The sequence below is a fragment of the Aspergillus clavatus genome, genomic scaffold (assembly GCF_000002715.2).
Source record: "Aspergillus clavatus NRRL 1 1099423829805 genomic scaffold, whole genome shotgun sequence".
NCBI lineage: Eukaryota > Fungi > Ascomycota > Eurotiomycetes > Eurotiales > Aspergillaceae > Aspergillus > Aspergillus clavatus.
The window spans coordinates 1,573,360-1,588,261 of record NW_001517094.1 but is presented as its reverse complement, the minus strand read 5'-3'; the positions used below and the strand labels follow the sequence as shown (position 1 = coordinate 1,588,261).

At 44.6% G+C, this 14,902-nt stretch overlaps 5 protein-coding genes across 5 annotated transcripts, besides 2 other annotated features; 2 read left to right on the top strand and 3 right to left on the bottom strand.

Moving 5' to 3' along the window:
* Positions 1-872: 872 nt before the first annotated feature.
* Positions 873-1,024: a microsatellite.
* Positions 1,025-2,488: 1,464 nt separating this feature from the next.
* Positions 2,489-2,513: a microsatellite.
* Positions 2,514-5,853: 3,340 nt separating this feature from the next.
* ACLA_023440 (uncharacterized protein) lies at positions 5,854-6,753 on the top strand (the record flags this gene model as incomplete). Its single annotated transcript, XM_001269055.1, has 1 exon — positions 5,854-6,753. The coding sequence occupies one exon, from the start codon at positions 5,854-5,856 to the stop codon at positions 6,751-6,753; it is 900 nt and encodes a 299-aa protein (XP_001269056.1).
* Positions 6,754-7,747: 994 nt separating this feature from the next.
* ACLA_023430 (putative O-methyltransferase) lies at positions 7,748-8,854 on the top strand (the record flags this gene model as incomplete). The annotated part of the gene is made up of 1 exon (XM_001269054.1): positions 7,748-8,854. One exon carries the CDS (start codon positions 7,748-7,750, stop codon positions 8,852-8,854), a length of 1,107 nt encoding a protein of 368 aa, XP_001269055.1.
* A 269-nt stretch (positions 8,855-9,123) lies between these two features.
* Positions 9,124-10,194, bottom strand: ACLA_023420 (zinc-binding alcohol dehydrogenase family protein; the record flags this gene model as incomplete). Its single annotated transcript, XM_001269053.1, has 1 exon — positions 9,124-10,194. One exon carries the CDS (start codon positions 10,192-10,194, stop codon positions 9,124-9,126), a length of 1,071 nt encoding a protein of 356 aa, XP_001269054.1.
* A 693-nt stretch (positions 10,195-10,887) lies between these two features.
* ACLA_023410 (uncharacterized protein) lies at positions 10,888-12,105 on the bottom strand (the record flags this gene model as incomplete). The annotated part of the gene is made up of 2 exons (XM_001269052.1): positions 10,888-11,634; positions 11,761-12,105. 2 exons carry the CDS (start codon positions 12,103-12,105, stop codon positions 10,888-10,890), a joined length of 1,092 nt encoding a protein of 363 aa, XP_001269053.1.
* A 648-nt stretch (positions 12,106-12,753) lies between these two features.
* On the bottom strand, positions 12,754-14,357 carry ACLA_023400 (MFS transporter; the record flags this gene model as incomplete). Its single annotated transcript, XM_001269051.1, has 3 exons — positions 12,754-13,575; positions 13,637-14,093; positions 14,188-14,357. 3 exons carry the CDS (start codon positions 14,355-14,357, stop codon positions 12,754-12,756), a joined length of 1,449 nt encoding a protein of 482 aa, XP_001269052.1.
* Positions 14,358-14,902: the final 545 nt, after the last annotated feature.

Below are 14,902 nucleotides of genomic sequence, written 5' to 3'. Positions count from 1 at the left end.
ATTTCTTACTATAATTACTAGTTATTATTACTAGCTTAGCAGGCTAATTACATAACTTATTACTATAACTAGTAAGAAAGCTAAGACTACTAGCTTAAATAATAGGTCTATAAGAGTAAAAAAGATTAATAACTATAGATAAAAAATATTTACTAAGAAGAATATATACTTATTAAGAGTATTAGAATCCTATATATAAAAGCCCTATATATAGAATAAATATACTAATCTTTAATTACTCTAAGTATAGTTAGTATAGGACCCCTAAAAGAATATAAATCTATTATAACTAGGAGTAGAGATACATCCCCTAAAGGGACTCTTATCTAAAGAATAATTATTATAAGCTAATATATAGTTATAAGATACACCTTACTACTAGAGAATAGTAGCTAATATATAGCCTAAATAAGTATATTTCTTTATATCTAGCTTCTCCTTCTTATTAAACTTCTAGATAATTAGATAAATAATATTTATTACCTTTAATATACTTTTATTAGGTCTACTAAGATAAGCTTCTACTATTAGTAAGAGATAATTACTAAAGCTAAGAAGAATACTTACTAAACTTACTAAAAGTAATTATATTCTTTTAATAAATAAGATAGCCTTTATCTTTCTTTTATAAGGTACCTATTTTACTAAGTATAAGAAGAATATAAGAGACTAGTATATAAAGAAAGAGACTTACTAAAAGAGAGATAATAATTAATATAATAAAAAGGAAGATACTTATAGGAGGAGAAAAGAGAAGAAGAAATATAAGAGATAAAAAGAAAATAAGTAAGATAAAGTAGAGTTACTTAAAATTAAAATAAATAATATATAACCTTACCTTACCTCTATTATAATAATTATATTAGTAACCCTACTTACTAAGTAATCTAATACTACTTACTAAGCATAATCTAATACTACTTACTAAGTATAATCTAATACTACTTACTAAGCATAATCTAATACTACTTACTAAATATAATCTAAGGTTACTTACTAAGAATAAATCTAAACCTACTTACTATATGTGATGTCACTCCCTTAAACTATAAGGATCTTTTAGTAAGGAGCTAGATAACCTACTAAGGATAGGCTTTACCTTAAGTAGGGGAGGATGTGATATTAGTGAATAAATATTATAAATAGATTAATAATTATTAAGATTAACTCTAGGTTACTAAGGTTAACCTAAGAAATCTCTGTAATATCTATGACTTATCTTTAGATAGATAGCCAGTAGTAAGGTATAAATAGAAGATCTAACCCTAGGTAAGTAAAGAGGCATTAGCCCAGCTTATTTCTCTTCACCCCTGGTGATACTACCTTACCCTCAGTAATTCCAAGTAGGTATTTATTATAGCTCTATTTAGTAGTTATATAACTAAGGGTATTTTTCTTTTATTATAGGAAGGCTCTATTATAGTAAGATAACTAATAGTTATTTATAATATAAATAAGTAACTAGCTCTATAATTAATAAGAGCCTTAACCTAAATTATCTATCCCTTACTTTATACTTCTATTATATAATATATAGAGTTAATATCTATTATATTTAGATATACCTTAGTAATTCTTTATAGTAGTTAAAAATTCCTTCTCTTAGGTAGTTCTTCCTTCCTATCTTTAAAGAAATTATACTATATATTCTAATAATTAGAAGGCTTTCTCTATTTAATTAATAAATATCTTTAGATTTATTAATCTTTCCTATTTTTTATTATCTTTAAGAGATATAATTAAAGATATCTAGTTTTATTATATATAAAATATATTTTATTCTAGTAATACTATAGTTTCTATTTTAATAAACTCTTATTTAGTTATAGAAAGTTTCTCTTTAGCTAGGGAGAGCTAGTAATTATACTTAGATTTATTAAATCTTTATTATATTAATTAAATTATAGTTTTAACTATAGATTATCTCTAAGTTATTAAGTAGTAGCTAAGTTATTCTTATAGAGAGAGAAATATTTAATTATTTTATTATATATTTATAATTATATTTAATTCTTTATCTATCTTTTCCTAAGCTCTAGCTAACTCCTAATAATAAATTTTTAAATAAGAGAAGCTTTATATACTAGGGGAGAGATATATATTATAGCTTTACTTAAAATAATAATATATAGTTATATAGGTTATAAATCTTAGATAAAGCTTTTATATTTCTTTTATCTTTTATTATTTATATTATATTTCTTAAAGTTCTTTAGTAGCTATATATAAAAGATTTCTATATTAATAATTACTAATATAAAATTAATCTATAATTAGGTTTTATCTACTTTCTATCTCTTATAAGTATATCTTATAAGTTTTTATTTTATAATAATAAGATATTCTAGATTAGAGAGAACTCTTTTTATTATTAATAAGATATCTCTAAAATATTTCTTAACTCTTTTTTATTATTCTTAGATAGTATCCCTTATATATATATCTTTATACTCTAAGATAGGAGTAAGGTTTAAGATCTTAAAAATAAATAATAATTTATAATAATAATTTATCTTTTATAATTCTAGAAGTAGTACTTATTTATTATATTACTCTTAATAAATACTCTAAAAAAGTATATTAATATTAATAAGTAATACTTCTTAGATTATTATCTTAAATAGCTTAATAAAGACTTATCTTATATCCTCTAGTAGATCTCTAGTAGAATTATTTATTATAGATAGCTAATTATTACTAATAATTTCAGTAGAGAGGTTTAAGGATATTATCTTATAGAGATTATTTTTTATTAAAACTTATTTTAGTAATTAAGTAATACTTCTCTAGCCTAGAGTTACTATATCTTATTTTATTTCTATCTCTTTTAGTAAGGCTTAATAAAGAGTTCTCCTATAATAAAAACTCTTTATTAAGTATAACTATCCTATTATTTTTTAGCTTAAATTTAGTAGTTACTTATAGAGAAGAGTAGTAGATATTTACTAAGATAAATATAAGTTTAGTAAAGTAAAAGTATTTAATTTCTTATTATCTATAACTTTAGATATATTACTAAATAGAATTACTATAAGTAAGATAATATTATTAGAGATAAAGAGAGATAGACTAAGCTAATACCTTTTTACTTATCTAGAATAAGATCTTTTATTTATACCTAGCTACTAGCTATCTATCTAAAAGATAAGTTATAGATATTATAGAGAGTTCTTAGGTTAACCTTAGTAACCCAGGGTTAACCTTAATAATTATTAATCTACTCATGATATTCATTCACTGATATCACAATAGCTTGGATTTTAAGAATTTAGGTAATTAAGTAGATTAATGCTAGGTTAGGATTCTTCCTCTATAAGGGAGAATTTACCTAACCCTCTGCTTAGTAAGGGCTGACTAAGAGATACCCTTGCGTAGGTGAGATGGATATCTTACCCATACTATTAGGAGGCCTTACAGATATATGGAAATAATGATTTTTGTCTGAGGTTAGTATGAAAGTGAAGATAGGATATATCAACCTTTAAAATCCCCTATGATTTTAGGATACTGTGATGGTCTAATCTTACCTTCCAGATCATGTGACGTAGTGAGATATCTCCAACATGGAGATCATCATCTAATGGATCATCTTTCCATCCACCAGCATCTTGACCCCTACCATCAGGTAGAACTGTAGGTGTGCACATAACAGATACTTTTAATCACACCCATTTAGATCTATAGATGTTGGCTTTATATTTTGGATATAGACTAATGTAGATATAAAAAATATGATTATCTGTTGAAATATTATAGATAATCATGAATATCATCATCATCTTCCCCTTATCATGACTTCATACCTTGCTTATAGACAATGAGAGGCTACAATGCCCGAGACGAAGGTCAGATCTGGAGGCGTATCAGCGTCTTAATGTCTCCTAGTATCATCTTAAGCACCTCAAATCCTGTGTCAACTTTGCAGGTTGCCTGACCCTATGGGTCAGGTACTAAAAAGTGCTCCTATACTTGAAAGAATCAGATATCCACCAGGCGCCATCGCGCCAACCAAGAACCCATTTACGACCGTTCATCAGTGATCCCATCGCGCTAAGCCGGGGTCTGAAGGTGCAGCGTCTGTGCGTACCGTGATTGTCTCGGTTCCTCCCGGATGCTTAGGGGCCGTAGTCGATTCAATTAAAATGCTCGAAGAACTACGGAATACATGAAGTACTAAAAAGCACACTTACAAAAGCATCCATCTCCTGACAACGGACCACCGCAGTCCCAACACAAGCATCCCCCCCCTCCCTCTTCTCTCGGCCGGTCGAAGATCGGAAATTGTCCACTCAACCGATTTGTTTAAAATGCATTGAGCATCTTCACCAAGTCCTTGCCGACCCAGCGTGCTGAGCTCGATAAGGCTCTATTTGTCATTGTGCTGCTCTCTGAGTGGATTGGAGGTGAGGAAAAGATTATTTGGAAAGGGCCTACTAAGTACTGACTTCGCCTTGTGTCTCCGCGTTTGCTCCCTTCCCGGGACTACTGTCAATCCTACTTATGGCGGCCCTGCTTTCAGCGAATTCTTATGTATAACGAACCCACGTGTTGCTATCTCCGTGCCGACCCCTACTGACACCCCATAGGCGTGTTATTGTGATTTTACTGGACCGAAGATTTTACCATCGTCTTCTGTAGGCGGGCTGTACTCCCCTCAAATTTGGATAGTATGTTGATTACGCCTACATTGGCTGACTCGGAGGGTTTTGTTTCAGATCACCCCTGTAAGGCTGTGGCCTGATCAGTTCGGCCCAGTTACTCTGTACTCTGTAGAGCAACCCTAAAGAGACCTCGCCCCTAAACACCCTCATCGCGCCCCGCTTGACTGACCCTCTTTATGAAAAGTTACATTGTGGATTTAGTAGGGTTGCCTTCAGAGCTGAGCGTTTAGTGCCATATAAGATAAAACTTTGGAGAATAATTTCAAATAGCTGGTAGTTTGGTTCGGTTTGGCCCCAAGCCTAACTTTCAAGCCGAAGGCCTCCATTCTTGAGCGCCGGAGCATTGCGTCACGGCGGCACACTGTGGAAGAAGGGGGGGGGGAGCTAGTAATTGCTAGCGCATTTGTACTGATCCAAACTTGCATTAGCAGGCCTTCGGTACTCTGAAAAAACGAGGCTTTAAGATTGCGACTTCTCTGCGTCTGTGCAGTGTGCAGAGAACGATGGTGGGCCAGAGATACCAAAAAGCCACGATAGACGCCACCCGGGCCCATTGATAAGCGTTGCGTCCAAGGCTTGTTTGCTTACGGACGAGCAGTGCCAATACTTACATCCCTGACAAATGTGCCAACATGGCACCATATAAGAATCGTGTCCAGCTTGATTATCCGTCACCATACAACCACCCAGAGAGCGAAATAACAGAGGCACAACTAGCTCCGAGAATTTCATTTCCTCAGTCAGGATGTCTAACCCCTCCTCAGAAGCGTATCTTTCTATTCGCGCCTCCTGCGACAGGTGCCGATTCCATAAGCTTAAATGTCACCCGTCACAACCTGGCTTTGAGTCCGATGCCGAGAACGGCGGTCCTGGATCGGAACGCTGTCAAAGATGCATTCGCGCAGGAGTCCCCTGCGTCTTTAGCCGACGCAATAAATCCCGGCGAGCGACGAAGGAGTTCCGAGCAGGTCAAAGCCGCGTTCAAGTGACACGTGGCTCAGAACAGGATATCGAAGATTATAACGCCACCAGGCCATCAAACACCTCGTTTTTCCAGCTACTCGAAGGTGGGAAGTCAGGTCTCACACAGACAGATGCGCCCCTACCGAGATCAAAAAGTCCTACCGAACAGCCTATAGCCGAGCTATTCGCGTTCGAAGATCCCTACATACATACGTCCTTGGGCAATACAATGGGCCTTCCGGGGATCTTGAGGGCTGGAGACAACGATACTGATCTTTTCATGTACACGGAGCCCGTGGACACGGGTATCGACCATATACAACGATATGAGAACCACGAGATGCTTCCCGGCCAATGTCACAATAGCATGGACGCAGAACGTGATGCAATAATGCCCCAGTCATTAACAGCGGTGAGAAATGGACCTCAGAGCTCGAACAGTTTCCCCGGATCGGAGTTGGATGGCACGGCCGTTGATGGAATAGCCTCTATAGGAATGCTCCTCAGACTCGTTACTGATCTTCACGCACGATTGGCGGTACTGAAGGAACTATCATGGCAATCGCAATTGTCGATTCAAGACCTACAACACTACCCCATTGGCAGCGTCATACATCTGTCTCAAACCTTTACTAGCCTTGTCCGCGGATTCAAGAGTAGCATCCCTGCCGATCCAGCCATCGCACCCATCTTGTTCAGTTGCTACGTCACTTTGACCCAGATTTACACAGTCGCCCTGCATCAATTCCAGGTCTACCTTCGTATGCAACCGAGCGGACGGCAGGTGTGTACATCTCAATTGGATATGCGGTTGGGGCCCCACGCATGCTTGGCCGACGTACCACAGAGTAACGCGCCGCGCAACAACATACACACCGCTGTCTGTATGTTGCTAGAGTCGCTTCAGCAGGCAGAAAAGGTGATGCCTCCCGACTCGTATTTCAGAATTATAGACCACACCTGGTCACAGACGACTCATGGCATCGCGATTGAGAACGGCGCCACCCGTGACATGGTACCCTGGGAAGGCCTAACTGATTCGACATCCAACACACATCTGATATTCCGAGCGCTGGCGGGTGAGGTGGCAGATATCAATCAACTTCTACGAGAAAAAGCGGATTTGTAGAAATATCGATCTGGGTAGTGGTGTTTTACCACTAAGCCAGGCTCAATCGGCAGCACTCCAAGCGCAATCTATGTTTCGTATGGTATACCGAATCAACTCGGGATACCTGGTGTATTATGCCAAGACTGGTATAGATATAGACCCTCTCAACAGTGGTCTACTGGTTTAATCAATCAACTTACTGCCTCATGGTTGGTTCCCTCAGTACTAGCAGTAGCGCGAACGGATGTCCGGCGATCTAACATTATCTTCCGTACCTGTAACACTTCCTCGGTAAGCACTCTCTAGGGATTAAGCCTGGCTTAAATAGAGAGATTAGCTATCTGAATCTTAGTAGAGCCTGGCCCATGGGTAGAGTTGCGTTCGTCTGAAGTTCAGGTAAGTATATAGCCAGTTAGTACTAAATCTCTGAGATTTTGAATTAACAATTAGGAACTTAGAACCCTCCCTGATCTAATCTAATTTAGTATAAATCTCACTTCAAAACTTACTCCGTAAAGCTTAGTATAGCTAATCTATGTATATTAGAAGCTAACTTATTATAGTTGAATTTATATTAGGTTTAGTCTATATATTAGTATATTCTACGGAGTAGTTGAAAAACACACATATTAGTACTACAAATAGTGCTTGCTAACGTGATGAATAGGAAAAAAGGCCTAGCAACTTATCATGTATATGTATTTGTCTTCTTTTCTTCCATCTTTCTTGAACTATTTTCATTTTATACAGGAGATGATGTGACGCCGGACCTCAACTCTTAGGAAGCCCTTAACTTACGGCTCTCCGAAAAAGCCCGAATCTACTCTGCAAGATGAAACCGCAACATGACTCTCGCTTTCGGATTTCGGAGACCCCTTCGGAGGGTCGGACCAAAATCTTGGGAATACAAAAGGCCAGAGAACGGAGACTCTGGCTGAGGAGAGAAAGAATCATTTAACTTCCTCCACTGAGATTGATCACATCTACCACCGTCTCAATCCAATCCAACAGAATGGCAACCCGAAGCCCACTTCCAAACATTCGGCAGGCGCTGGAGTCAGCCGGCGCACACTACACAAACCTGATCGAGTTTGGCATCCTAAAGGTCTTTATTGACTTCAAGGTCTTCGATAACATTCCATCCGAGGGCGACATCTCGCTAGCTGAGCTTGCCACGAAGACTGGCGGTGACGAGTCCTTGCTCCGACGCTTCGCCGACTACTTGATTGCGTCTGACGTTCTTACCTCTCCCGGCCCAGATCGCGTAGCCCATACAGCCCGCTCTCTGTCCTACTGCTCGGCCGAGATCGCTGCCGGCTTCATCTCGCATGTCTACCATTTCTTCCTCCGGCCCATGGCCGCCTGGGCGACCTACTTCGAACAGAATGGCCTCTTTGAGCCGCGCGACGCCCACACGATCCCCCTCGGCCTCGGCACCGGCCACTCGGGACTTGACTTATATGGGGTTCTGGATGCGGAGCCGGAGCTAGCCAAGCTCTTCAACAGCGCGCAGGAGCGATCCGCAGCCATCTACTCGCTACAGGGCGTGTACGATTTCAGCTGGGTGCAGGAGGTGCTAGCGCAGCCCGATAACACGCGCCCCGCCATCGTCGACATCGGGGGCAGCCACGGGCTCGCGCTGGGCGAGATTCTTGAGAATAACAAGTTCGTTCCCGCGGCGCGGTGCGCCGTTTTTGACCTGCCCAAGACGATTGAAGCCGCCAGGAGCAAGATCGACCCCGGCAACAGCGGTCTTTCGGCGGTTCGGTTTGTCGGCGGAACCATGCTCGAGCCGCTCCCCGTCGCGATCAGAGGTGCGGTGGTCTATCAGTTCCGCCGCGTGCTTAGCGACTTCGTTGACAACGATATCATTGTGGCTCTCACGCATGTCCGAGAGGCGTGTGCGGCTGACTCGCGCGTGCTGCTTATCGAGGAGCTGGTGAAGCCGACCCGTGGCAAATTTGCTATTGCGCAGGACATTTCGGTTATGAATTTTGGGGGCAAACGCCGGAGTGAGGCGATGTGGCGTGAGCTCGCGGAGAGAGCGGGACTTCGGGTTAGTGGTGTGTTTGAGGACGCTAAGTCGGAGTTTGCTGTCCTTGAGTTGCTTGCAGTTTAGCGCAGAGAGTAGTCAAGGGTGGATGAACTAGCAACTGCTGCAGGTCGACTTGTCATGAACCTGTGAGAGTACTGTTATATCTTGATTGGCAAAATGAAATTATCGATGCGTGCACTTTAAGATAAGATGAACATTAGATGTACAGTACCTGGCAACATATATAGTACGCAACTCCCGATCATATACAGACTTGATTGTAAACAAGGGAAGGAATTGATCTAACTGATCTACTTCATGGCTTGGGCACAGGCTGTGCGCAAAAATCTAACTCACTCTGACATCTTGCAGACCAGCTTCTTCCCCGAAACCTTCTTCATCGTGATGGCCTGCATGCTCTCTATGACCTTTTCCAGGGCACCAGATTGCACGAGGAGGGGATGCGTGCGGATGAGACCCTTGTCCAACAGCTGCTGCACCGTTGCCTTCCAGCGCTGGCCAAAGTCAAACATGTCTGCATCTGCCTTGCGGCCATGCGGTGCCGGCCACCCAATGTCCAAACCCAGCATGGCTGGCCCAATGACCCAGTCGGCCTTGACAATCTTGCGGGTCGCAGCCACGGCCGTGGGATAGGGGTCCAGAGCCGTGTACCTGCCACCGGCCCGCCCAAGCGCGGCATAGCAGATCTGCATGCTCTGTACCGTCGAAATACAGTCAAGTGCATAGCGCAGCCCATTCTTGGTATATGCGCGGATCTGCGCGGCGCAGTCGGGGCCGTGATAGTCGAATGTGGCTTCGGCGCCGTACGACTTGACCATCTCATAGCTGTGCGGCGAGCAGGTCACGATGGGCCGATATCCCGCCAGGCGGAGCAGCTGGATGGCAGCAGTCCCCGAGGCACTGGCGCCGCCGTAGACCAACACGGGGATAGGCTTTTCGGTCGGCGACAAGGGGTCGCTTGGCAGTTGGAGGCTTTTGAAGAGCGCCAGGCCGCAGGTCATAAAGCTAGTGCACAAGGCAGCGGCGCTCTCGAAGGTCACGGCATCCGGAATCTTGACCAGGGCAAAGGCGTGGGCGCCGACATGCTCCGAGAAGGCCCCATGCATCGGCTCAAGAGGGTTCATCCCCATGATAGCGGCACAGACGCGGTCGCCCACCTTGATGTTGTACTTGGCCGCGTCCGGCCCGGCCTCCTCGACAATGCCGGCAAAGTCGCAGCCTCCAATCGCTCCTGGTGTCACGTAGGGTCCTTGCATTTTGGTATCGACAGGGTTCACAGAGACAGCCATGTTCCGAATAATGACAAGGTCGCCCTTTGCTACGGGCCTGGGCGCCGAGTGGGAGAGTTCGACGCTGCCATTGTTGTTTCCCACGACGGCAGTCTGGACGAGAGAGCTCCCCATTGCGAAGGGTAATAGGAGTGAGATGATATCTGCTCTTTGCGAACTTGGCTGGATAGCTGGGATTTGATCTCAGATATCAAGGTGCTTGAACTCGGTTTGGATGAGATTACCTCAGCCTTGCACTCTTCTTAGTATGCAGGGTATTTATTGTTGTTCGCAATATCCCGAATTGCAGCGACAGCGACAGCAACGGGCACAATCCCATGGTATGATGTGGCTTTTGAGATTCGTACCGGGTATTTTCGATGCTTCCATCTCTTCAGCCCAGCCATGAAGGGTATTTCGATCCCATTCGCGGTTCTCCTCGCGGGGTCTAGAGGAAACGATCCACCATGACAGCAGCGAAGGGTTACTACCTTGCAGCCAAACCCGAAAATGACCGACGAATGCCGGCACTTGGGATGAATTTGGGAATAAGATCAGAGTTAGTTGAGAATGCAGCAGTCACTAGTGATGATTGGAGGGTTTGATTAACTGTGGACACTCCTCTAGACTCTGAGCGATCATGTCCGGGGCTGTGAATATAGTAGGTAATATATTATATGCATACATGTAAAGAGCTTGCTGCGGAACTTCAATATTGAACATTTGAACGGTCTGACTCCGAACATTGGACATTTGAATCTCGATTGTCAAAGATATGTACCTCCATGCCTCTTACATGGAGAAAACAGGTTGTACATACATGCGTAATCAAGGCACTGGGATCTGTAGCTGGCCGCCCACCCCTGTCCCGTTGAACGCCTCACCCTTCGACCCTCCGAGCAATGCCTCGACCCACCCGGACTTGCCTGTGCCGTCGGGACCGGGGGCACTCGTGGGCTCGCTCCACCACGCGTGTTTGTGACGTGCTTCGAACCGCCAATGGCGCTGTTGTTGCGCAGAACTGAACTCGATGATATAGCCCACGTTCTTGTCGCGAAAAGCACCGGCGAGACCAGCCTCCTGTCGTTCTTCGTTCGGCTCTGGTAGAATCTTTTCGACCCGGATTGTATCGACTGCCGGCGCCTCTGCTCCTGTACCATCGAGGACGTGATTCGCAGCGCACACAAGCTCGTGGTCGCGGTACAGTCGGGCGACGGCATGGGGCATATGGCCGGCGGCGGCGGAGCCGACGACTCGTAGTAGCTGCAACATGTAGGGCCCAACATGGGCAACGGCGTAGTACGCCTCGTTCATAAACTCTGGCCAGGCGCGGGAAGACCAGCCACGTACCATGCCACCGTGACCGTTGTTTTCCGAGCCGATGTAGAGTTTACGCCCCTCTTCGCCTACAGCTCTAGCGGCGAATGTGAGGTCCACAGTCGCAGCCTGAGGCCCCATGGGAAACGTGTAGTATACAGAGGGATACAACAGTGCAGCTTCTTCTGTTACCGGCAGGCTTGTTTTTTGGTTGCTGGTTGACTCCAGAATGCGGTGCAGGTTCATAGTTCCAGATAGCTGGCCCGGTACATCAAAGCGAACTGTTGTAGAAGAGAGGTCCGGCGTAATTGTAAAGGTTATTGTCCTCGTCGTTTCCCCATCGTGTACATCAGGGCCATCTCGGGACGTCCAGACCCCACTTACTCGGCCCTCGTGGGAATGTGCACTTCCCTCAGCTGTGATGACGGATTTCGCGAAGTAGAGCGTCTCGCCCCATTTGCTGCCGTCTGGCCAGATGGCGTTGAGCTCTGCGTGGAAGCCATCTTGGTCAAGGCCGCGCAGATCCCGGTATAGTGAGACGCCAACGGCAGTCTCACCGTCATCGCTGAATGCCTCGAACTCCCACAGCTCCCAAGAATCGTCGTTGATGCGACTGGGCATCTTCGGAAAGAGGTTTGCGGAGCCCGAGATGAAGGGATCCATCAAGACGGGCCCGGCGATGATGGGACTGTCGCGGATGTCAAGAACAGAGACAGATGTACCGGCCATGATATGGATGCAAGAGGGAACTGTGCCAATGCGCTGCTTCCTGGAAATCGATCGGGCCGCTTGAGAGGTACCCTAAGAGTCTCAGTAAATGAGAGTGGCTCAAGGGGGATGTTGTGAGCTAGTTACATGGTAGCCATTGAACTTGCTTTTATCCCCAATGAAGATCAACTCTAAAATATCTGCTACTGCGGACTTCGTATAATTCTCTTCATCATAACACTGATCGCCAGGGTTTGTGAACATCGGAGGTTTTCGGAAGTATTCGATGAGTAGTGGACACCTATATAAGCTATGGAATACTAAGGATTTACCGGGTGTAAAACAGGTTGCAATAAATGAAAGCTGAAGGCGTAAAATCCCGCCTCATGGTCCAAGAAAAGTAAGAAGAGAAAATAATCAACAGAAAATGGAAGCAAATTAGCATCTTTATCTTTAGCATTGGCTCGAAAGCCTCCTCTCACCTACTCCGAAATGGTGGAGTTGGTGCGAGGACTTCCTACTCATCATGCTCATGCTGCTTGTTGTCTTCGGAATTTCGGCAGCTGGAGCCTTCTGCTCATCAAAAACACAAATTGTTCTCACATAAAAAGGGCAAAAAGAAGAAGAAAAGAACAAAAATGACAGACTCCTGTGCAACTCGCCATGTGCTTAGAGGTTGATAGGAAATCTGGTTCTCAGTGCCTCTCCATATTTGTAAAAGAGGAAAGGAAGAGGAGCAAACGCTAAGCCGATGAAAGCCAACAAGCTGTTTCCCCAACCAAGGCCCAGAGATTCGTACATGGGTGTTCCTGCAAGTGGCAACAAGGCACCGAACAGACTGCGCAAAATGGTGTTTGTCGCTAGGGCGGACGCGGCCGCCTCGGAGCCAAATGCATCAACAAGATACAACTGGGCGGGCATGAGGATGAGGAAGGCCCCTAGGCCAATGAAGACAGTGCCTAGGATTGGGACAATCCAATGAGTAACTTTGTCGGCACTCCATCCGTACCAGAAGAAGCCGATGGGAACAATGGGCGATGACCAGATCATGAGGATGAGACGTAGCTCCGGCCGTTCGAGAGTTCCCTCGCGCGGCTGCTTGAGTAGCTTGTCGCTGAGAATAGCGAACAGGGCGATGCTGATGATCATACCCACGCCGAGACCTAGATATGCAAGACCAGAGATGTCGGTGGCGAAGTGGTATGTGGTCTCGAACACCTCTGGGAAAGTAGTGAAAAGCAGGTAGATGAGACCGAACATGAAGGCACAGTAGAGAGAGAGCGGGAGGACGATGGGTGATAGGAGCATCTTGAGGGGTCGTACTGTGGCCCGTGCAAAGATCTGAGCTGGCGTACGGTCATTGTTGTAGGTTCGTGCCTGCCACTGACTGTTGCCGGTGGCTTTGCGCATAGCAGCCGCCTTGCGCTCGAGAAGAACAGGCTCGAAAGTTTCCCGCAGTAGGAAAAGGGCAAGCAAAGAGACAACTCCCGCCTAAAGGTGGCTCATATTAGACCCTGATCAAATGATAGGTGATGTAGGGGCTTCCATTTACCAGGATCAAGATTAACCAAAATGTCCACCGCCACCCGAGGTACTCAGTCACGAAGCCGCCTACCACTGGGCCAATGACCGGACCCAGAAGCGGGCCGAGGCCGAATAGAGCCATCGCCTTGCCACGTTCGCTGGCTTGATAAAGGTCTGCAATGGTTCCTCCCCCAACCACCATCGGAGCGGAGGCAGCGCAACCACATATGAAGCGAAATACCAAAAACATGGCCGTATCTGTGCTTAGGGCGCAGCCAATTGTGAATGCGATATAGCCGACGTTGCTGAGATGGTAGATGATCAAACGACCGTAGATCTCGGACATGGAGGAAAGGAGAAAAGGGCCAAACACATAACCCAGAAGATAGATGGACACGGTGAAAGAGGCGACGATAGTGCTGGTGACGTGGAAGTCCTTGACGAGATCTGCCGCCCCGGGAGCGAACATGACTGCGGCAAGATTTCTATTTCACTCTGTCAGACATCATCGGCACCTGGAAGGCCAGTAGATCAAAGCTGAAAAATGTTGTGATAGAGGGGGGGGGGGGGTGCTCTTACGAGTACAGGGTGAAGGCGCTGACAAGGAGTACATGTCGCAGCTTCAGTCCATTCTTCCAGTTCCGGGGGTTCGCCGGGTCATGAGGACCATCCCAGTCCACAATGTCACCTTTCTCTGAATTCGTTTCAGCATGAATGCTGAGCATATTTATTTCTGTGTCCGAGGACATCCTGACGAAGGCCATATGGCGGAAACAAGCTGTCTCGTGGGAATACGAAAGTTGCAGTTCACTGTGGAGGCAAGTGTTGGATTCTGAGGATACCACAGCCTTGGAGGAAGAATTGGATAATTATATGGGTTTGAATGTGAACGAGTGACTGACCAAGGAAGAGAATGATGAAGACGAGACATACCTAGTAGGTATTGTAGGTATATCAGGAGCCAACCTCCGCGGAGGGTCGCCAACCTCCAAAGCACCCTTGGACGCCGCAGCGATCGAGAACAAAGAAAAGCAACATACAGGCTCCCCGACATCTGAAGAAATTATTTCCGTCGATCATCCGTTCTAGCTTTAACATGACAACAATCCGAAACCTATTACTGGACCAGGCCACATTCTGTTGACTGTGTTAGATGATTGTTTTGTAGATGAATTAGCCCGGAGGCCATCGACGATAATCGTATTATCCAACCAAGAACCTCGGAAGACGATTGACATGTTATCCAGCGAGCATCCAAGATCTTCTTCTTTCTCATGAGGCTGAGCTTTGGACT